The following is a 23826-nucleotide window of genomic DNA, read 5'->3' as shown; positions in this document are numbered from 1 at the left end:
GCAGAGGATCGAGAATTTCTCGTGCAGCATCGTCGAGGGTCGTCCCTTCGAAACAAAGGACCTCTTATTTTCCACTTACGAGCTTGACAGCGGCACTCGACTCCACGAGTATGATATTCTCACGTATGCCCGGTTACGTGACCGTGGTTCATCGCGGTCGTGATCCCGACAGGTGTATACGCATACTATTTGAATCTTCATTATCGATACGATCGCCGATAGTTTATGGTATTTTAATGATACGGCCCCGAGAGCCGAATCCGTAATTCCACCAAGTATATCCATGGATTCCGTACGGTTCTACCCGCCGCACCGTATGAATTATTCAACAGATATCCCTCGAGCGACTTTATGTCAGGTGTTAATAATGATCTTCCTTTCTGATACGAATATATCCAAGTTTTCAGCCGGTAAATTTTCAGTCACGCGTAATTTAACCATGCCAGAATTTTGACGAGTGAATTGCGTTTCCTTTAATAATTATCGAGACTCGTGACAGAGATTGAGGCATAAATAGACTTGACATGTTCCTATTATATCTTTGAAATTAATACTTTTATGTTGTAATTTGTCTCCTTCGATGGTTTTATTAACATCCGTAGAATGTTCTTTACAAATCTTACAATTTAATTATGATAGAGAAAGTTGCAAGTAGATAAGGATGAAAGAGTTGAATGTTCGCAAAGAGCAATACTGAATTATTGATACACGACCATAAAGATACCGAGCGTGTAGGTATCGAAATATTATCGAAACATTACGATCAGTAGAGTGATCAAAATTACCATTTTTATACATTTTTGAGTATCTGAACGATTTTTGTTAAAGCGTGTACATAAACGCGTTATTATTTCTTCATAAAAATTTCAAGTTAATTTCTTTAGGGCAATTTTTATACTTCGATCATCAGTTAGCTTTAGCGTTAACGATCAATATTCCAATTTACCAAATAATAAGAGAAATAACACTTTCCAAACAGAACGTATCTAACCTATCGATGAATGGTTTGTCACAGGTGATCAAAGGGAACACGAACACCTACCTGGAGTCGAAGCACGAACTGGAGCCACCGATGTGGGCGAGTAAAGTTCGCTTCTGGCCGTACAGTTATCATCGTCGCACCGTTTGCATGCGGGTAGAGCTATACGGTTGCCCATGGAACGATGGGATCGTGTCGTACTCGATGCCACAGGGCGACAAACGTGGCAACTGGGAGTTCTTCGATGCGACTTACGACGGTTACTGGGACGGCCAGCTTCTACGTGGCCTGGGACAGCTGACGGACGGCAAGATCGGGCCGGATAACTTCAAGATGAGTTATTACGATTTCGATAGAGGTCAGGGATGGGTTGGTTGGAGAAACGACACCAGGTCCGGTCATCCTCTAGAGATCAAATTCGAGTTTGACCACGTCAGGGAATTCTCCGCCGTGCACATATTCTGCAACAATCAGTTTACCAAGGATGTACAGGTAAACTTTGTGAAACTTTGTAACTTTTTGTGGAGAACGATATGAATTCGTTAGAGGGTAATGTTATGTAAATGTAATCTTTCGTTTGTAAGTTCTTTAGTCAAAGTGTATTATTGAATTTTATTTCTTAACGTTACAAATCTAAAAGGAATTAAGATTTATTCGATATTTCTTTGGTTATTATTTCTTTATCCGTTCTAATCTCATTTTCTTTTTTTCTTATTTTCTAAAATCTAATTTTATAAAGTTTTCTTCTTTTAAATCTTCTTTTACAAACATAAATGTATGTTTTGTATGTCTAACTTACACGTATAGTGAACTCTCGTAAAATATCTAGTAAGTATTGTAATCGTGTTTTAATCATTATGCGAAGATGAACAGGGAAACTGATTTTTTCGGTAAATATGACACAGTCAATAAACATATGGATTTACTAGAAATTGTCGAGTAGAAGCGTCCTGTACAAGGTGCACAATATCTGCCATAATTAATAGAACATTGTCAGTATTTCCTTTTCTTCTTTTTCTTTTTTTTTTTTTTTTTTTTTTGAATACTATATAATAAGATAGAATAAGGAAAGACGAAGTCCAATTTTAATTAAACGATTATTGACGAAGTTAAAAAGTTCGGGGTGGGTAACCAATGCAATACAGGTTGATCCAGCCTCGTGATTTCGATAGTAGAGCAAAAGGAAGAGGCAGAAAGGAAACCGGGTAGGAGAAACCAGAGCCTTCCCCAACGTTTGCGGGTCGTGATCCCCACGAACGAACCCTCGGGCAAATTTTTGGCCCGGAGAACAGTCACGTATTTATGTTCCACAACCTGCAGAGCCAAAGTCACGCTCAACGGCGTTTGTTAGCCTGTACCGGTAGCGCTTTCATCACGTAATATTCTCCATCTTCGTTATTTCATCGAGCAACGTACAATAAATTTGCCTGTACTTTTACCTTAAAAGATAAAACAAAGAAAATAGAGGAGAAAATGAAAAAAAAAAAGGATGAAGCCGCTTCTCGATCCGTCTACTTTAAATTTTAATATTTTGATTCGTTCCCGTTATCGATACTCCCGTCCGACGATGGAATTTCCACCGTAATCCCTTTACCGGCGATCTCTTTGAACGCAAGTCCGGCCGCGTTATTTTCAAATTTCCTCTATGATCGTTCACCGAATATCCGCGAAAACGCGTGAAAAAAAGAGGAAGAGGGCGGATAGATACGAGCACGACAGGGAGGAAATTGGAAGGGCCCGGGTCGGTGACTCGCCAACGCGCGACCAAACCTACGATACAGAAGGGTGAGAGAGAGAAAAAGTATAGCGATGAAAACTAGACGTCGAATAGGAGAGCAAAGAGACTGAGCTAGACGTGTTACGAATAAGAGAGAGAAAAAAGAGAAAATAGGAGAGACAAGAGATAAGGGGAGGAAAAACAGGACAGACAATCGCGGCGAAATACGCGCCAAGATCCAACGCCTGCCTTTAAATCGCGCCCTGGAGGAGTAACACGAAAGGGAAAGAAATGATGGCGTACGCCATGTAATCCAGTTTTCGCGTTGAAGTCAAGGTCGGACGTAGGATGGGTAACGAGGCGTAACAACGGTTGGCCCTTGGCTTGGGTTGAAGCGGATGAAAGGAGAGAAAGAGGAAACGAGCCGCGCGATTTTGCACAGGATGGTAACAATGGGCGTTGGCCACAACCGAATTTCTGCTGGCGCTCGCTGGCGATAGTAACGTGCGATGGTGGTGTTGGTGCCGTTCCGACGCCGGCTGTGTTGCCCGTTTCTGGGAAAATTTTCCGGCCCCGCGTGCTTCCGGCCACGAATTTCTATATAATGGCCCCGTCCCGGTATCAAGATTTATTTCAATGGAGCCCCTCATTACCCTGGCTAAGGCCTTTGCTCCATAATCGAGCAACCAAGGGGCTGCAAAACAACAAACAACCAAGATAGAAGGGACGAAGGTATTAGCGAGTGCGTCAGAGAAGGTTAAAGTGCTTTCTTCGTGTCGTCGTCCCTGTTTCTTTGTTTTCTTCGTAAAATAACGAGATACCTAAATTGATGGTTACTTTTGTTCTGTTCGGTGCTTATGTATGGTTCAAAGTAGAGGAGGTAAAGTTTCTAACGTGTATGATCAAACAGAGATGCACCGTTAATAATAGTCGACATAAGTCTACGTAATTAACGTTATTAATATTCTGCAAGTAATCAAGAGGATGATAAAAACACACGTTTAATCTCAAGACAAAATAAAAAACTAGTTTTGATATAGAGTCGTTTGACAATACATTGGAACTTAAAATTGTCTTGTTACAAAAGACGGGTAATGTGACTTATTACGTTTTTTTACCTGTAGCTTTCAATTGGTATGCCAACATTTAATCGTTTTCCTTGATCAAACAATACGCTGAAGAATCTAAATCGGTCTAAGTACCCATCTAAACGCGAGAGGAAAGAAACTCTTCTGGAGGATCAATGGGAGATAAAGATATTAAAGAAGGCAAATCCCTCTGCTCTTCACTGGATTCTTGGCGTGAAAATGACCGGCGCGATCCAGCGAATGGCGAACGATAGAAAATGGAAGCTTTCCGGGTCGACGTCGGTCGAGGCATACTCGTCTCGACAAAATAGGCCTCGAAACACTCTCCTTGCTGGTATCAAGATTTATTTGAATGGAGCGCCTCATTACCCGGCTCGAAGCTCGATTGTGCACTCGCTACCGAGCAAGATGGAATGACGGAGAGGTGGCAGAGGCAAGGGCAGCAGAAACGTTGCATCGGCTCGAAAGGGGGAATCTTCTTCTTCGAGAAGGAAGGATGGTTCGTGGAAGACAGGAAGGGAACGTCGAGAACCAAGAGAAACGGTCTCTACTCTCTAGCGGCAGGAATGCTTGAAGGTGGATTCTGTTCTTTTCTCTCTCGTACGCACAATGCTAGCGAGCAACGAGCCGGAGAGCAGATACGCCACGTATTCAAATACAATACCGACAGTCTGGCAAGTCGGCAGTCTATGGCTTGAGGTATGAGGGCGAGTAAGGGATGAGAGATGGTAGCAACCGCCCCTAAACGTCCCCTTCTATTAACAAGCGCCCGCTCGCGCGGATAGGACACGTCTTCTGAAAGACAGCACTTCAAAGCATCGCCAGTTTCGCGCTCCTTATCTCTCTCTCCCTTTCGTTCTTCCGTGTTCCTCGAATACTATATTCTCTCGTATATACGTCCGTGGTGGTTGAGCACGGTTTCGTGGCCGCCACGTTCGTCTTCTTCGGCTTCCTCATACTCCTACTATCGTTGAGGCCTCCGTCATCGTCGACGAGCTGCTCTAGCAAGGCAAGCTTCAACGGTGTGCGCTCCCTTGAAAATCCATACGCATCGTCGTTGCGTTCGGGGCTAAGAGAGTTAGATAATCTCAGCTTTGTAATCTCCATTTCCAAGCCTCTCGCGCCGTTCTCCTGGTCTTCGCCCTGTTCTTCCTCTCTCTCTCTCTCTCTCTCTCTCTTTCTCTCTCTCTCTCTCTTTCTCTCTCTCTCTCTCTCACACTCTCTGTCTCTTCCCGTTCTCCACTCTTTCGCTGTTCGCTACCTGTTTCTCGCACGATCCCCGCCTGCCACGGGCTTCCTACTCATAGTTTCCGGCTGGCATTCTCTTCTCGTGTAACTATCTTACGCTTTCCCGCAGTGGAATTAGCATTCCACGCGTCTCCGTTCCGGCGGAGTACGCACAGCCACGGGTGGCTGGCAATTATCGAAGTCGTCGATGTCAACCGAGTGTTGCCTCTATAAAGTTGCTCGTTATGTCCGTAGTAAATAGCCCAGTGTGTATTTGCGCGAGCGGAATCGCGAGATATATTAATATCCAGCTTGCCGGAACGACGTACAGGCCAGCGTTCTCTAGAGCTTGCTCGGCTTAAGATGCTGATTTATATATATAATTAATGTTGAATATTAGCCACTACGTCATGTTTAGCGTGCACAATGAGAAGCTTCATTTTACTGCCTGCTACAACCTTTGCCGCGATTTTATATATGAGTATATTTTCCGGGTAACGCGGCTTACGAGGATATACCTGTTGTGCGAGCCTCGTTCAGATGCTTCCGGTGAAATATGAAATAAGTTCTCGTACATTTTATTACGGGATAGAAGATTCGTTTATTATTGCAGTTCTTATGGAAAGTACGTAGCCGTAAAGTACAATCATATTGCTCCTTTCTGAGATTAGTATAGCGTGTAGCTTACTAAATGGGGACTTTCATCTTTCCTTTTAGACCTTGTTGCTTAATTTAAAAATAGAAAACAATCTCCAGGAACTTGATATCAAGAAAAAAAGATCCGTTTATCGTTTATTCGATTATTATGGAAAGTATACACGTAATCGTAAAATATAATCATATTAAATGACGAGGAGTGGTCTTGTGTATAGATTGTTAGATGGGAATTTTTATGGTTCCTTCTATATCATATTGTATAATTAGAAATACGAAAAAACAGAAAGATGTTTCTCTGTCATGTCAGGTGTTCTCGGAGGCCAGTATAATGTTCAGCGTCGGCGGAAGATATTACACAGGTGACCCGATCGTGTACTCGTACATGGAAGACAGGATCTTCGAGCATTCGAGGAACATCTCGATCAAGCTGCATCATCGCATTGGCAAGTTTGTTAAACTGAAGTTCAGCTTCGCCTCACGGTGGATCATGATCAGCGAGATTACTTTCGACTCTGGTAATTACTATTTACGATAACGATATCTCATAGTTGAAAATTACCATCACCATAAAAATTCTTCTACCGTCAGATCTACGAATTATGTTTGAAAAAAAACTTGTATAAATTCAGCAGATAAATTCTTACTACTTTCAAATCGCCACATTAAGACCTCTTGCGCATAATTCGATAATATTAGCATTTAAATAGACACAAGTTGTAGATTGTACTCGTTTTAAGAACTTTTTCTATCCAATTTTACGACACTTTTGTCAAATAGGACAGGTATATAGATAACAGGATAATCGAATGATTTGTAATTTGTAAAATTTACTTCTAAAACGTCTAAAATCTACTAACATTAATACCTCGTGACTCCGAAAACTTCGCAGATAATATTAGTTCAATTCTGCAAGAATATTCTTTATTCAAACGTTATTTTTTATTTGTCGCAAAATGGCATTTCAAGATCACGAAGGAAGCATTGTTGTCGCGTTACAGATATCGCTCACGGAAATTTCACTCCTGAATCGCCGCCCACGACGGAAGCTCCGAGACTTAGGGATCGAATCTCAGCCCGCGACAATCCTCTGCAAGCCGAAGTTCCAGTAGCGAAGCAGGAAGATCCAACCTACATGGCCGTAATTATCGGTGTTTTAACCGCGGTCATCCTCCTGCTTGCCGTTGCGATTTTCTTGATCGTCACGCGACACCGGCAACGAAAGAATTTTGCCAGTCCTCTTGGTACCAAGAACGCGATTCCGTCGAGCAATCATCAACATCTGTCGCCAGAATCCGCGTACGGTACCACGGAGAAGGATCCGTCGTTGATGACGTACCGAGTCGAGGAACTCGACGATCGATACGCCGGAACCAAGCTAACGACGCTGCCTCGCGACTTGAACGATCGTCTACTAGGTGACGTCAGGTTGGACGAGTATCAGGAACCCTTCTACGAGAACAAGCACCGAGAACCGCCTCATGCCGCTTATTACGGTTATAGCACTGTTGTTATAGACAACAAGGACCTCCACGACAGCGTTGAGCAGTCTGGTAAGTGCAATCGATACCCCACAACCGCTTTGATACTTGTTCGGGTGATATTTGATATTTGTAATTATGTAATTCGAGATTTTAATAAGCATTTTGTTGCAAGAATTCAGGGAATAGTTTTGATGAATTATCATAAAAATTCAGATTCAAGTTTGTAGATTAATTTTCCAAAAATTCCAATGTTTAAATTTACAACCGTTCAAGTTTTTCTATTTCTAAATATTGCAATTTTGTCATTTTGAAACGACCGGCTTATTTAAATTTGAAAATTCGATTAGATTCAAATTAAAAAATTCCCCAATAGTAAAATGTTGAAATCTTCGACTTTTTCAAAGTCTAATCGTTTTATTTACAGATGCCACCTACGATTATGCAGTACCAATGCCTGTGCCTAGTGTAAGCAGCGATCAGGACAGCGTGTTCTCCAAGTCTTCATCAAGGGGTAGCGCAAAGGTGAGTACTTAATGGAAACCTTAGAAACTTCATACTTATGAAAATACCACTAAACTAAGTGTCGTTGATTTACCATCGACAATAACCATTTCTGATCATAAACTGACAATGGCTTAAATCAGCACCGTAGCATCAAATATACCATTTCTTCCACGAACAATAGACCATTACATAGCACGAATAGAATATCAAAACCAATACATCAACAGCGCGAAATCATACCCTTTGAAATGCCGTTTGTTTCATCTCGATACCACCTTACATTGCCGAGATATCGTGGTTTAGAGAGAACCACAATTTTCTATTCCCGTCTCGCTTCCACGAGCGGGATCTCGTTCACACGTTTTTCTTGATCTATCCCAAGCTCGAACACCTTCACGTTGGTCAGTGACACACGTGCAGTCAGCCTTTTTTCTAGTGGTTCAACGTACGTATTTCCAGGAAAAGAAGTAGGCCAGGTCTATTCCAAGAATCTCGGTTGTCATTCATATTCCGGTGCATGTTATACCGTAAACTTTGAAATCTCGTATCTCAGCAACTAATTGAGATATCTACTTGAAACAAAAAGCTCATGAAAGCACCCGCTCTTCTCCGATTTTTCGATATGTTTGCTGTAGAAACACCGTAATTCTTCTACATGTATTCTGTGTCTAAATTTGTGTCTCTATTTATGTATAATGAAAGAATACGTTTGTTTGGAATTTTTAATCATTTCACACTGGGTAATTGTAAATTGTTTAATCAAGTGACTATTATTAAGAGAATACAATGATGTTCCAAAGAATTTTAATTGATATTATATAACTATATAATAGCGTTTATTTGCAATACTTATATTTATACCCTTACACTTGTTATGTATTTGTTAAAATTCTTTTAGATATCGCTTGTGGAATATAAAATCGAAAATGTGTCTGTTGGAAACTTTTGTCCTATTCTCTATTGAATGTTTAAAGCACGTAAATACTATAATGTTTAGTTATACGTATTTGTTAGCTTGGAAGTTTACGAAACGTAAATACTCTTTCATTATGGTTTACGTTACTATATTTTCGTATCTGAAAGATCAACATTGAAAGTGTTATATCTCGATGTTTTGTAAACAAAATTCTAGAAATTGTGATACAGGCAATACTATAGGCAAACAAAATCTTAAGCTACGTGTTAAATTCTCTTTACGTTCTGTTGCATTAGGCGTGCTTGCAGAGCTTTTTCCCTCCACCACCGCCCCCGATGAGCGCGCCACCCCCACGAGGCTCCAGTAATCTGACGTACTCGAATCCTCCGAGCCCGGAACCAGTTTGCGAGCGCGAGCGCAGAGGAAGCAAGCGCCGCGAACACTCTTTGCACAGATATGCGTAAGGACTGTTTCATCCTGCGGAATGCACGCGGTACGCCGCTAGATCCAAGGTACGATAACATTTCGTACTTCACCTTGAGAGATCGACCGTTTGATCCAAGTCTTCAGCATCCATAGATCGGCTATCATCTATCGTTCCTATTTTTAATCTTCCACTTTACACGATTCTCTGTTCTCCACGAATCTTACGTTGCAACGATGTACCGCCCAGTTCGTTTCTATTTGATAAATTCGATCGTCGAGTCTAATTCCCCGAAAGAAAAAAAGAATCTACAATGGATGCTGAAGATCTAGCGAAAATTCGAGCGCTGTCGAAGCGTCGAAACGAAGCGGAAGAAGAGGACGAAGAAGAGGAAACGACAAGAGATCGAGTTCGAGCGCAACCGGGACATGGAGAACATTTTTTGTTCGCGTCGGAATTCTCGAACGGCCCAATTAAAAAAAAAAAAAAAAGATTGGAACAGGCGAAAAGCCGTCTACGATTCGACGCAGCCACTCGAACCGCGGTCTCGATCTCATCGAAATCTTTCTCCACGAGCACTGCCATTCGCGCACTTTCCGAGCGTACCGTAGAGTAGAGGCGCAATACCTCGAGTGCCGCGCTTAAGAGGACTTAACCTACTTGCAACCGGCAGGTAGGCGATACGCGTAACCGGAGTTGAAACTACAATTGGCATATCAGTTAAACGGCAGCAAGCTGCCGAGACTCTTCTCTGGAAATTCGTCTCGTCGAAACTAATGAAAAAGAAGCGCGATTCGTGAAATCGACGCGTCGAGCACAACCATCTACGATCTCTATATTTTCTGTCAGTTTTACCGAGTAACAGGGTGTGTACACGACCACGAACCAAGAACAAACGTTGTAGCACGCGTCGTTCTTCGATCTTCAGCGAGTTTTCATGAATTATTATAGTCGAGGATAACGAAGCTTCGATTTCACGGGTCGCTACGAGTCCGCGTTATTTGGAAACGCGTTCGCACGCCGCAGTTGCCGAACTTTCTTTCCGTTCAAAAGACTTTCGTTCCCCGCAGCGAAGCTTTGCGAAGCTAGGCCAGGATGGAACACGCGCGAAAAAGTTATCCTGTAACCCTCTTCTCCCTTAAATTCCAAACTCCGTGAGTGAGTTAGAGGGTTTAGAAGTTCCGGCTGAAAGAAGAGAGTAAAAAGAGCAAAGAGGGAGGAGGTAAAGAGAGTCGTATTTTTCGTTGATACAGCCTCGCGTGTTCGGAACGTTTTTCCGCGCGATGCTACATTTCTTCCGGGCCGATAAAATGCACGAGCGTTAGCAGCTTCGTTGAACCGTTGTTCCGCGAACGAAATTGTAATTCGCGTAGGTCGTGTTTTCGCCGCGGTAAAACGCGGTCGCGATAAGAGAACCGGCGCGATGCAACTGGACGCGACTTGACGCGGCGCTGCTACGCGACCGAGCGGATTTCCAGAAGGAATCGCGTGTTTAATGGTTTCGTCTGTTCGGCGCGCATGTGCAACCAGATCGAGCTCGCTATCGATCCGTGGCTAGGCAAACGATAAAACGGCAGAGTGAAAAAAGACAAAAAATAAAAAAAAAGGTAAAGTAAGAAGCAATCGGAGGCGAAGAAAAAAGAAACAGAGAAGCGGTTTCTTTTTTTATTTTTGGTCTTTTTATTCTAGTAAAAATATTTATTCGGTTTTGGCGATTTCTGCTCACGACCGATAATTAATCGCCGTTAATTGTTGCTTTGGAATGCTATTCATGAACGATTCCTGCGTGATAGAACGAACGTCAAGTATTGTCGTGGTAAGAACAGGAGCGAAGCTAAAAAAGGATAGGGGGACGAGAACGTGCGGAGATCGACGCGATGATATCGAACGGAAAACGGTAGCGGTAGGGACGTGGAAGAACAGGCTTGGGGTGGACGGGAGAGGGGGGTGAACAAAAGATTTGTGGGAAAAGGAGAACGTTAGCGAGCTTCGATCCCGCCTCACACAAGACTGACGTCAGATAAATAATCCAGTATCCCGACTATGCTGTAATACGTGCAAAGAGGCACGTGTACGCGCCTTCGTATGTGTTTTGCCGTATTATTTATTATCGCAGCATATAGCGCCCCGTAAACGAATCTTTAATTTATATACGTATTATACACACGTACGCGTATATGTGCGATATATATACGAGGGAAGAGAAAAAAAATTATATAAATATATATATATATAAATAGATATATAAATACAACAAAGGTAATGCGTAATTATGGCGCGTCGGCGAATTTTAAGCGTATAATAACGATATATTATATATATATTATATATATATTGTATAAGCCCAACTTTATTTCTCTATCACTACCGACATCGCCTTCATGCAACGAGAAAATAAAAATCAAGGGATTAACCGGCGTAAGGAATCGACAATACAGGGATGAGACAACAATAATTAAATACATGTGTACGTAAAAGATGAAAAAAAACGCGAAGAAACGATGCGAGAAAATAATGGTAAATAGATAAACGTGATTTAACGCGAGCATGGAGAGAACCAACCACATTGTGATATGTTAAGAAAACTAATACTAATAAAAGTTAGAAGAACGAGACGAAGACAGTCGCGAGACGTGACTCTAGGCACATTTGATAGATCTCGCGCTAACTTCCACGAGGAAGCTCTTCGTCGAATCTCGGCGCACTTCTCTTTTATTAAGTGAACGATTCTCGAAGCAACTATGTATAGAACGCTTACAAAATATATTTTCGATTTATACTTCGAGCCTTTTACTTCTATACTCTATCGGATGTAAAGGAGTTGCAATGTTTAAGCAAAGATCGTTTAATGAAAGATTCAACGAAGAGTTTTCTTACCGAAGCCGCGTTCTCGTTCCTGGCCGAACGAAGGGATACACGCGTAGCATCTAACAACGATCGGAAACTTACCTATGTATATTTAGTGTTTAATCGTCGCCACCGTAGAATGTTAAAAGTAAACCGTAAGAGTGACAGCTTCGAGTGCTTCGAGTGTAAATATAACCGTTAGGGACCTCGTGACACACACACAACATACACACACACGCACACACACACGTATACTTTCTTACCTATACACACCTTTCAAGCGCCTTAAGTTGGGGGGCACTGAGCAAATAACTTGGTCGCAATAATAATCGTCGTTTTCTGTTCTTTCTTTCTACCGTTGTTATCTTTTAACTTTCATTTTATCCAAGATTTAAAAGCAAAAGAAAAACGAAGAAAATGAAACGAATCGCAAAGAGAAAAAGAATATCACGTACAAGCGTTATCGTTTTCGACGTTATCGCAATAATTCAGCGGCGGACTGACAAGAGCGAACGAGAATGAAAGGAAAGAAGAGAGAACGGTTGCTTCAAGGTCCTTTCTCATTTTGTATCCGGCATCGCGACGATCGAGAAGCTGTGAACACGAGTTCCGGTATCGCGCGTTCCACGATGTTCCTCCGCATCGCGTTCAGCTTTCAAACTTCCGTTGACAGCCTTACGCGAGCTCGGACAGAGAAAGGAAACGGAGATCCTTATTGCGCGCCGCAATTTTTCACCGAACTTCTGCAATAACCCCGGCACCGAGCATTAAGTACCTTGAACTTCCTGCACTTCCAGTACCTAGGCAGTCCGCTTCTGGCAATAATCGTCAATTTATCTTAAAGCGTGCACAGACGGTAAAAGGAGAATGACGTTCACGTGCAGACTATACGTTAAGGAAGAATTAAATCAATAACCGGTCAGGGGTCGGAGAGAATTCCGAAGGTTCTTAGAGATTCGCTAATAAAGAGTAAGAAAAAAAAAGAGATAAAAGAGATGGAAAGGGTGTAAAGGAGTGGAAAAAAATGGAAGGAGATCGTTAAAGATGGTGCACACTCCCTCTTCGTTGGGATACGAAGAGGAAGATAAAGATGACGAAGGACGGTACTTTCGTGCCTGCTCGCAGCGTACTTCTTAGGATACTTTATGGTTCCTTTGTGCAGCGAAGCTGCATGCTGCCGACATGTCAATGACAACGGTGCGCCGAGTATGCACCGAGATCGTCGAGATATCGCACGCTCGTTCTAAATCGTCGCTGCAACTCTCTCTCCCAGTGGCTCACAGCCTTATTCGCGCGAGTTTTATTAAACTTTACACGCACACGTTCTATACTCTCTCGCAGCGGGGAGGGGGAAGATCCGTTTTATCTTCAACGGGATATATTCGCCACGATTTTACATCTCAGGAAGCGATAGTTCTTCTCGAAATCGTAATAATCGCGAGATAACGTAAACGATGTGAGTTGCGAGGATTTTCCCTTCGTCGAGTCGTTTATCATTAAACTACCCGGCAGTTATTTAAATTTATACCCATTTTCTAAAGAAGACGCGAATCGAGAATGTATTTCTTTTGCACCGCTATATCCACCGTCAACCTTTTTCTTAGAACGTCTGTGTAGGCAGAACAATTTCCACGTTAGTCCGGTTCGTAACGACGAAGACAGAACGATCTAGAAGCTCGGCAAGTAGAATGCTCCCTAACAAAAAATCCCTATGAAAGAACTTCGATCGAGCATTGCCCTTTTCAACGCACCTTGTCGTTTGATATTAACATCGACCAAGACTCCTCGCGACCTCCTCGTTCCATCTACTGCTCGTCGAGTCTACGAGACTTTTCGATACGCGCCCGATGCAACGATTACCATACCGTCGCGACTTCTGTTTCCTGTGGCGCGGCCTTTATGAGGCCATAGCCTTTTTTATTCCCGCTGTCTGAACGTCGATGCGACGATACGCGAAAATACGGTCCGGCGATATCGTTCGAGATACGACGCGATCGGTTCTGCATCGGTACCTACGATACGGAAAAGACACGAAGGCTGTAGGGGGAGAGCTGCAGCGAGGCAACCGAAGAAAGTCCCGTGCATAAATCAGCCGTTACAACCCTTTTTCGATCCGACATGAGAAATGCGGGAAGAAGCTCGCCGATAGTGACGGCCAACAGGGGAAAAACTGGCCCATCTTTTATTCCAAGACGTACAAGTGCGTGCGCTCGCGAGCCTCGTAATAGGCGAGGATTAAAAAGAAAACGGGACGAGTCAAAGCGTTTGATCGAGCCTCGGGGTGATATTATGCGTGAGTCTGCATCACACACACGAAAGTGTTGTTAGATGCCCGACGAAAGTTGTTGGTCGTGGCAGAGAAGACTCGGGGATCAGCCAGAATTTATGCGTCGATGGTACTGGCACGTTCAGTAGATGCAAACGTAGTAGTCAGACACGAGAGGCTGGGGCGAGCAACACCGAGGACTATTGTTTCTTGTTAATTTTTTGATAGCGTGATAAACCGACGAATAATTATAAACGTTTTACAAGATACTTATCTCTTTGTTCTTAAGTTTTTTTGTATTTCGGGCATAACAAAAAATGCGTACATTGTGCTTTTTGCAGGAAGCAAATGTCAACAGTTACGTTACGTATGACGATAATATAAAATGTGAAATGTTTTATACCGTATTTACCGTTTTTTTTTTTTTTCAACTTCTCTTAGGTCACGTCGTTGAAGAACTAAAGTAGAATTTATAGAATTTATTGAGCGAATTACGGGGGTACTCGAATCTTGAGGCTGGGATTTAAATAAAAATTCAATCGAACAAGTAACGACCAACTCGCAATTGTTTAAGTAAAATGTGAAAGTTTGTGAGTTTCGTTCGTTTTGTCTTCGTTACTGTGAATTAGATGTTGTACGAGAGGAACGATAATATTGTAAGTTATAGTTTAGAGAAATTTAGCATAACTCGAGAATACAGTATGTACTGAAATCAATGTAAGTTTGCAATAAAACAGCTGTGGCGTCGATCTCGGTGCATTTCTTGCTCAAATATATAACTCTATCGAAGTCTCGTTTGAATAAGCGCCTGTTTGTCGAAACAATCTCTAAATAAAATATCGTCAGAGCGACACTGTTGTTGCGTTCACTTCGACCACCTCGCGTATCGACATCGATCGTGCAAATATGAGGGATGTCGGATGCTTACGTGCAGCTACACAAGCACGCAACGAGTAGAAGGGAACGCGACGAGCAGGTACGAGGATGGAAAACAACGACGATCGGTTTATATCATAGGTTTAACAGGACGACGGTTCAGGAAACATTTTCGCCACCCCGGAACTATTAAACGCGCCGCATTATCTCTCAATGTATATAGCAATTGTAATTTATACATAATATGTGTAAACGTATTATAAATAAGCCCGTCGAGACACGGGAAGTGACCATTTTGTATATAATTGTAACATATAGCGTGTAACTTGTAAGAGAATGAAGAACGAACGACGGAAAGCGTGAAAATTTACATATGAAGGATGTATGTACGCGTGATTGCGAGACATGGAATAATAATAATAATAATGATGAAAAGGTAAAAAAAATAAATAAATAAAAGATACCACTGTGAGTGTAATTATAATTGATCAATAGTAATAACGAGTACCGGATGCATATTTGATATTTGTGTGCCTGTATCCTTTTGTATGCTAACGAGATAGACGAAAATAAAACTATACATATTATATTGTACTAATTGCGACGTAGGAGGAAACAACTACGTGTAACGAAGTGTAACACGTGCACACACGAGAAACACACACGCGTATCGTACACGAAGAGATACACAAGAGAAGACACACACACTCTTCCAGTTGCATACACACAGAGGAAACACAGACCAGTCTATCTGTCCTGGATTGGACGAAATAAAACTTTTAGCGAAGCGAATTTGAGTCTATAAATGTCCGATGGACCCAACGACAATTCGTTTTATCCCTGATTTACGGATCCATCGTCCCTTCTCCTTGCGTTTAACGCGTTCCGCTATTTTCTCGTTAACGCGTTACGTTTGTAATTCGATAGTTTGGCGAGCCTGTCGACGTTGTAGATTGTGGAAGATCGAGGCGGGGAAAACGGGTTTGTCAAAGGTACGCGTCCATCGGCTAAATATTTCATCTCCGCGTATATTTTAAATTTGTTACTTATTGACGTAGTAAGAGCCACGGCGAGCGACGTCGAACGTATGAAACAAGATTGATATTCGATCAGTGTGTTCCGATGACATTTCTACGCTACGGTCACCGACGATAAATCCTCGCCGATAGAAATTAACCGGGCGAACGAGCGTCGACGTATATTTAGAGAGAGGAATCGCGTCAGAGAATTAATTATAGGAAACGAATGCGGGAAATCCGATCGAGTTATCGGGATCGATTTCATCGAAGGCACGAGAATATCAACGAGACGAATCGAGCAAGGGACGTGGCCAATGAAGCGTGGACTCATCGGAAGCTAATTACCAGGTAATGCTACGGTAATCCGGCTACCAGCTGGCTGAATGCGGAACCGATCGTGCTTCGTAAATGCTGCTTAACCTTAATGAATGGATACGCGTTTGAAAGCGGCCCGGTCACTCTTTGATTATTGCCACGCGTATTCTCTCACGTTCGATCGTTAGTCGTCACCGAGCAGAAATGTCTGAAAGCACCGACTTACATCGAGACCGTCCATTAACCGACGAAAAATTAGAACTACGCGGAAAATGACAGTAATAAAGGTGCAGTAATAATCGCGAACAGTCGTCGGTATTTCATTCGCATGACTGTGGGCAAAAACTGCTCGCGTAAACGGTCCGCGTCCTTTGGCAGAGATTTTACAAGCGGAGACCGATGTAGCCGCGTACAACTCGCGTCATGACAGCCTTCCGCGAGGTGACTGTCGTCCTTTCATCGTGCTAATTTGGCACCGTCAACGACGTCATTTGTCATTCTAATGGCCAGAACGACGGGGCTACGGTTTTTAATGACTGCGGGAGCCCGGTGACACGCCGTTTCCTCGCTCCCGCTTTTCCTCTCCCGGTCGTCTCTTCTTCTTTTCCTACGGAGCTCCTCTTTAATTCGCCCTCGACAAGCCGCTTCACGCTCTATCGTTTGTGCGTTCCCCTCCATTTCGTTCTCCATTTCCCGTTCTTTTTTCCCATTTCTTTCCTCCTCGCGCGGCCTTCTTCATTCAGGTATTTTCTTTCACGAAGAGAAACCCAACGCATAGATCTAGAGTCCGATACGCTCTTCTTCTCCTCGTTTCTTTCTTTTCCTTTAGCACGTTTACTGCTCTCTTTTTGCACCGAGGCTTCCTTTCAGCGTTTTCAGCATTTCTGAATCTAGCCAGGCCACCGAGACGGTCTTAAATCCTAGACGCGAGTAAGATGCACACCGCCGTGTTTAAAATGTATTCTTCCGCGGTGAATGTATTCCCTTCCAAGTTATACCACTCTGCCCCTTTGCCTCGGTCGGCTGTTAATTAATTCTCGCGGTTATTAGTGCTCGTTACTTCCCTTAAGCAGCGGCAGCCGTGCAACACTGGCCGCCGTTCCCCCTTTCTTCCAACCCTCGTTTCTTTTATTCTTTAACTCGTTATCCGAGACGGATATAAATTTCAGCGAATACGCACTCGGATAATTATGATGTTTGCAAGCGGTCGCTACCGAAAATCGTACTAATTGCGGTTCACTGGCTAGTTTCTTCATCGAGGGAAGACTCGTTCATCTTTTTTTTTTTTTGCGAAGGGATAACGCGGAACGTTATTGAGACGCACGGTTGTGAGATATTATTGTACCGTTGTTTGCCTCGATACAATTAAATTATCGGCGCCTTCCGATAATGATAACTTAGATTAATATTTTTATATTCCAATCTTTAATGCTATTTTATTCTGTTTTCACCTTTCACATTTTTCTACGACTCGTGGCCAAACTACGCCGTTTATGTTTAGATTTAATTTTAAGTTCTGAGTGCCTACTTGTAGGTATTCGTTTCTAGATATTCTATGTTCTCAATATGTCCAAGAAAATTTCAAGATGCTCATCGATATCTCCACTATATTATAAAATTCTTTCTGAAATCAAATATTTAAGAATATTCAAGAATATTTCGGAAGAATTCAAGTATAAAATTTCACTTGCACTCAATTATACAGCTTGCTTTTATTTATCTGCTTTATCGGAACAGGAATATGTCAGGAACGCAATGGAAATGATTTTTCATGATACCATTCAGCGATAAAAGGTTTCCCTAATGGAATATGAAAGTAAAATTGACGTTATGTCAACGCCCACATAACTCAATGATATTCATTCGAAACACCCCTATATAGGGCATTTCTTAGATGGCTTTCTGGAAGGTTTCAGGAACAGTCGGTGGCCACAATCGACTCCTTCACCTGAGGATGACGAAAAGGTAGGCGCGTTAATGCGTTTCCTGCGCAACCCTCTAACGGGTGCCATTATTGTTTCCCATCCATCACACGGTTCTGACGAACGAACGTGTGATGGCAAATATATCCCCGGTTCGAAAATGTTGCTGCATCACATCCGAAATTACGGTCGAATCGGAGGCATGGGATGACGAAGAGTGCCTTTGTGCCACGCAGAGTTCCGCATTCTAGATGGTTGACATCACGTTTCTTAATTTACTGCGAGATTAGACGTTGGTCCTTGGCACTTATTAGGAGGCAGAGGACAGATTCCGTGGATAAATATGCTCCCTTTTATAAATTTGAAGGGAACAAAGATTAACCGCGAGAAAATAACTGAGTACGTACCGCAATTTGAAAATAAGGTTGAGTGTCACATGAGATTTAAATTTCTTTTTAAATTTGAAATATGACATGCGATATTTTTTTGGAAATTATATATTATATTTCGGAATGGATATTTCGTTTCGTTATGGATATGTAAAGTAAGTAATGTTCTAGCAATATGCGTTCTTAAGGATATATGATGATGTTACCTGTGTTAGTTATAGTAGATAAATATGCAGAGAGGAAAATCCACACAGATTTAAAAGCTCGTAGAACTATTACTCTTAGATTCCAGATAAAATCAGATGACAAATGATAATGTTTCTGATAACCTGTTTCATCTAATTTTCAATTATTTAAAGATGTAGAGAACGTTCTTCGGGAGAATCGTCAAGCAATTCGGAGAAAATTTACAATTACAAACTTCTTGACCAAAAACGAAAGAGACTTAAAATAATAAGACGAATAAGTTGCCAAAGGTAGTGTAATAAAACATTATACACGATATCGATTAGATAGACTTTAATTAAAACATCTCTTAAAGAAACTTCTAAAGAATCCATAAAAAACACGAACAAACTTATATTCAGCTTACCATAAAATTTCCAAAGATGTAATTTTACCACGCAAGTTCCAGATTAATTTCCGCATAATTCTCAAAGAAATAACAGCTTATTTCCTGGAAATTATCGACACGGTATTCGCGCGAGTGTCTGCAACACACAATAGGCGTAACTCAGCAGCGAAGGAGCGGAGAAGAGAAAGAGAGAGAGAGAGAGAGAGAGAGAGAATGGCAGCCAATAGAAAACAGGAATCATGTCGTAAGCGTTGAACTATGACAACGTATCCACGAGATTTCTGGCACGATAAAGCGAGCTTTACCGTAACCCCAGGCTAACAGGTAACTACGTTAGCCGCAAGTAAATCTGAGCCTGCTGCTGCCCACGGTGGAACTTTACGAACCGGATGCTAAGCGAGAGGTTTAACAATCGTGTGCCCCTGGAATTCTGCGCGTATGGATGGACGAATACGTGGTAACCACGAAATCATGGCAGTCAACGCATCACCTACGAAGCGAATACAATTCCGGTCTCGAAAGTTCTCGAAAGTTCTCGAAAACCTCGAATTACGGGAATTCGGGAAACCTCTTTGGCGAATTTTAAACATAAATTCGCTCTGTGAAGTTTAAAGAAGGTTAAGAAAAATAGAGATAATTTGAATAAAAATCAGAAATAGACAGAAACGAAAATGTTAGTAAGTTAATTACGAGTAATATAATGATGTGATATTTTTATGAAATTAGAAAAATAATTACGTAATTTTTATTATATTTAGGTCTACATTATGTGAGGTATATTTAGGTATTGAGGTAAGTTGCACAATTAATATTTATATATCCTATTATATTAGGCAACAGTCTGATTAACAATTTAACAGGAGCTAGGTGGCTAAAAGAGACATAGTCCTCGCATGTAGTATACGTAGGATAAATATTTGAACGTATTGTACCTGTGAAATACCTTGCATACCATACTAACGCAGAAAATATTCTGTAGAAGATTTGTTGCGATGTTCAAGTAATAAAGTTAAAACGGATGTATTTATACAGCCATAAATTCGTTACGAACATTTTCGAATGATAACTTAGCACTGTATCTACAAATATTCCTCTTGAAGTTTTTGCTGTTTTTAATATAAAGCTATCTATTAACTACTATCAATATAAGAAATTTCCTAAACAGAATAATGGGATAACAAACGTGTTTTCTAATATTTAAATAATTATACGTAATAAATCGACAATGCTGCTTTTATTTCTGGCATAACATTTACTTATTTACAATTTATTAATTAATTTAGTATGGTTTAGTTCAAAAATTAATATTGATATTGGAATACTTATATTCGCACTAGTGTGTAAATATCGACAACCCAAATGGATTGTTCTGGTTTACTCTTCATTACGTTAATTATAGGAAATAAAGGTAAACTAGTTTGACGAATTAGCACACACGATATATTCGGTACGTACAATGTGAATAATGAGAACCCGTTGGATTACAACGTGCGAGCTTTCAAGAGATTAATCTCCCTCTGAGCCGCCCGATCCCTTAATCTCCTTTTCATTAAGTGGGGTTTTAGTACTCGACATTAGAAACAAACTCTCTGTATGCCTTGTTACGAACGGGCCGGCTGTTCGCGAAATAACGAGTACACCGGTTCACCACTCACTTAAACGTTCATCAAACGTCTCGACCATATTTCGCTTGGAATATCACGGCGAACGTTGCTAGATAAAGCTGTCCAGTTCGTTTCAAAGTCTAACCAAAAGTTGTTTTAATCTCATTTGCATTATCACGCGCTACACGTGTTACGCTTCGTTCTACGAATTAAAAATCTGGAACAATCGATAAGCAGATTGGCGAAGCTTTGATGTTGGTTTATGTTATTCGTTTGGATATGTGTAGGTATGTAGGATGATGTCGATATAGTCTCATTCAGATAAATATTATTACATGCTATTAAACGTCAATATCTACAGTGGTGAGTATACATTTTGTCTCCACGTCTCTATATATTATACCATTTAATTCTAAACAAATATTAGTATATTGTGAAACGTGAGATATTCGGGAAATTATAATGGACACATAGTGTTTTAAAACGAAAAAATAACATCTGAAATAAATTGAATGTTGAATCATTAGAAGTATTTGTACAACGTATGTTTATATTTAATTGAACAGAATAATGTTTATCTGAATGAAATCGTACTAGACACTGTTAACTATAGATGTGCCTATGAAACTGCACTTTCTATGGTAAATATTACCATATATATGTAAGTATATTGAACCACCGATATCCAGTAAAATACCATCATTTACATCTATTGATTATACATAAACCAATAATACAGGCATTATCGTCATCCCTTCGAAACCATTGCATTACGATTTCATATCCAATCAGCTAATAAAAACCACCCATTAGTACAAACAAAAAGTCGATACCGCTTATTATACTCCCATTCATTCGAAAATACCAACTATCCGTTCATTCATTCCCTCTCGGATCTCGACCACGATGTTCAACTTCCTGAAGCAAAAGGTATCAAAAGGAGAAGCGCAAAGGAGGAAGCAGTCAGCAGACTCTCTCGGCCACCGGCGCGCTCCAATATTTCATGCAATTAGCACGCGCGCCGTCGCTGACACGTTTCGTGGAATAGCCGGACGAGAAGGGATCGAGAACGATTCGAAGGGGACGTACGACGTCCTCCTCTACTTTCGCTGTGGCGACGCCGTGTCGCGGAGTATCGGATGTCAAATGGCCGCGCTCGAAGACAAATATCCTACGGAACGGGGTGAGATATAGCGCTCTGGTCCGTCGTTGTCCCTCTCAACGGGTCGTTAGAACTTCAAGCACGTTTCGCGCGGCATTATTTTTGCCCTTGCTTCCCGCCTCTAATTGCCAACAGGAAGTCACCAGTCAGCGAAATGCTCTTTCGCTATCGCGGTTACGGCCGAGAAGTGTCCTTTGAAAAGGAGCGAAATTGCTTGGCAAATTCACAGCAGCATTTTATAATTGGATCGACGCGACTCGGCCGTGCCAGTCATCGGGAAAAGTTTATTTTTGGCGCGAAGATATACGCGTCTACTTTAGGACGAGCAGTCGATATCGCAGATACAAATGTCAGACCATGGAGAGATCGACGTGGAGGGACTGTTGGAATTCGGGCGAAACACGAGCATACATTATAGTTGATAGAGTATATTTTGGTGAGAACATCTTGCTGTAAAGCGTATTCATAGCAATTGTATTGTAGGTTCTATTATACATAGATTTTGAGCGTATAGTGTCTGAAATATTTGAGCTTAGAAGTATCTATAGATACGCTACCGGTTGAAAATTTAGAATTACTCTTTCAATTTTATCTACGTCGAATTATTTGCTAGTTTTATTATTCATTCGAAATTAATGTTACAAAAGTTCAATTATTTAAGTTCAACATCCTTACTTATACGAGACTTTTCATCAGAAGCTTTTTTAACAGTAAGATTCTAAACTTGGTTTTCATGAGACGCATTACAAATTTGTTGGCTGCTAACCTATAAACAGCACTGATATCATTGACGTCAGTATAAGTAACAGATGGTCTAATAGGAATTTCATAATCGGAGTAGAAGGATATAGAAGAATGATAAACTCGAGTAACGAAGCGATATTTAGAAAGTATATTAATAGATTTCGTTTCATTTTATTATTAGTACGAATAATATGAATTATTAAATACCTTCGGATTAAAATATTCAGGTATTATCAAACCCAAAACAAAAATAAAATAAGATGCAATGATAATAACCTTTTATAGTAGACGTCACAAAATATTAAGAAATACTCTTTTCGATAATTCGCATAAGACAACGAGTTTTTAGAGATAGTTTAAGAAATCGGCAACCGTTTTTAACCAAGGAAAGTTCAACAACGCAATAAGAATATTTTGCAATTAGCATATCCTTTCAGCTTTCCTTAAACTTGCGAACAGTTAGTCGGACACTCGAACATCGTGCGCGATCATCACAGGGCCTACCGTTACCTGATTGACGTAGATATTAGCCTTCCTCGTTCTTCGAAACATTCACTCACCAGTTATACTTCTCATCCCCTTCATGTCAAAAAAATGCCAAGTCAGGGAATTCGAGTGTCCATCCTAGCAACTTGTCTCACTTCAGCCATTTTTTTACCAGTCAGCCTGTAATAAAATTTCATCGAATGCGCCTATCCTGCTTTTTCCAAACTGCCCTTACGTTATAAAAAAACTCGACTGCATTAAGTTGTACTTCGAGGCAGTTGAGTAAAAGTTCGCACGAACGATCTCCCGTACTGCAACACAGCCAATAACCCACTGTGAATACTCGAGCCACGCGATACCAGGTCAGATTCGAGAGAATTTCGAGGAAACGAAGGATCCTTTCGAACGACTACGCGTTCACGAGACGAGTGCCTATGCCGAAGGGGGTTGGCGCTCCCCAAGTACCCTGTCGCTGACATCTAGAGCAACAGAGCAGGAGTGGCTTCGATGAAATTGATCCGATCGAGCGACCCTCTCGAGGCCACTTCGCGAATCGAGCGGTTTGCAGCCAAGTGCTCGAAAATGACGCGGCTACGCTGTCGAATTGGCCAGCCAAATTACCTTCTAGA

General features: G+C 41.4%; 1 protein-coding gene and 1 long non-coding RNA gene across 5 annotated transcripts in view; one reads left to right on the top strand and one right to left on the bottom strand.

Moving 5' to 3' along the window:
- Window positions 1-15774, top strand: part of LOC126868202 (discoidin domain-containing receptor 2-like) — a 134489-nt gene extending 118715 nt beyond the window's left edge. For all 4 annotated transcript variants that reach the window (XM_050623469.1, XM_050623461.1, XM_050623451.1 and 1 more), the window contains 5 exons: window positions 1016-1471; window positions 5976-6183; window positions 6667-7218; window positions 7574-7671; window positions 8866-15774. In XM_050623469.1, the coding sequence (XP_050479426.1) occupies window positions 1016-1471; window positions 5976-6183; window positions 6667-7218; window positions 7574-7671; window positions 8866-9033 (1482 nt within the window). In that variant the 3' untranslated portion in view covers window positions 9034-15774. The remainder of the gene's footprint in view (window positions 1-1015; window positions 1472-5975; window positions 6184-6666; window positions 7219-7573; window positions 7672-8865) is intronic.
- The window catches only part of LOC126868260 (uncharacterized), a 117025-nt gene continuing 107807 nt past the window's right edge, over window positions 14609-23826 (bottom strand). Inside the window, exon 2 of the long non-coding RNA XR_007690560.1 lies at window positions 14609-23377. This is a non-coding gene — a long non-coding RNA (uncharacterized LOC126868260). The remainder of the gene's footprint in view (window positions 23378-23826) is intronic.

Source organism: Bombus huntii, chromosome 1 (assembly GCF_024542735.1).
Source record: "Bombus huntii isolate Logan2020A chromosome 1, iyBomHunt1.1, whole genome shotgun sequence".
NCBI lineage: Eukaryota > Metazoa > Arthropoda > Insecta > Hymenoptera > Apidae > Bombus > Bombus huntii.
This window is presented reverse-complemented; position numbering and strand designations above follow the sequence as displayed.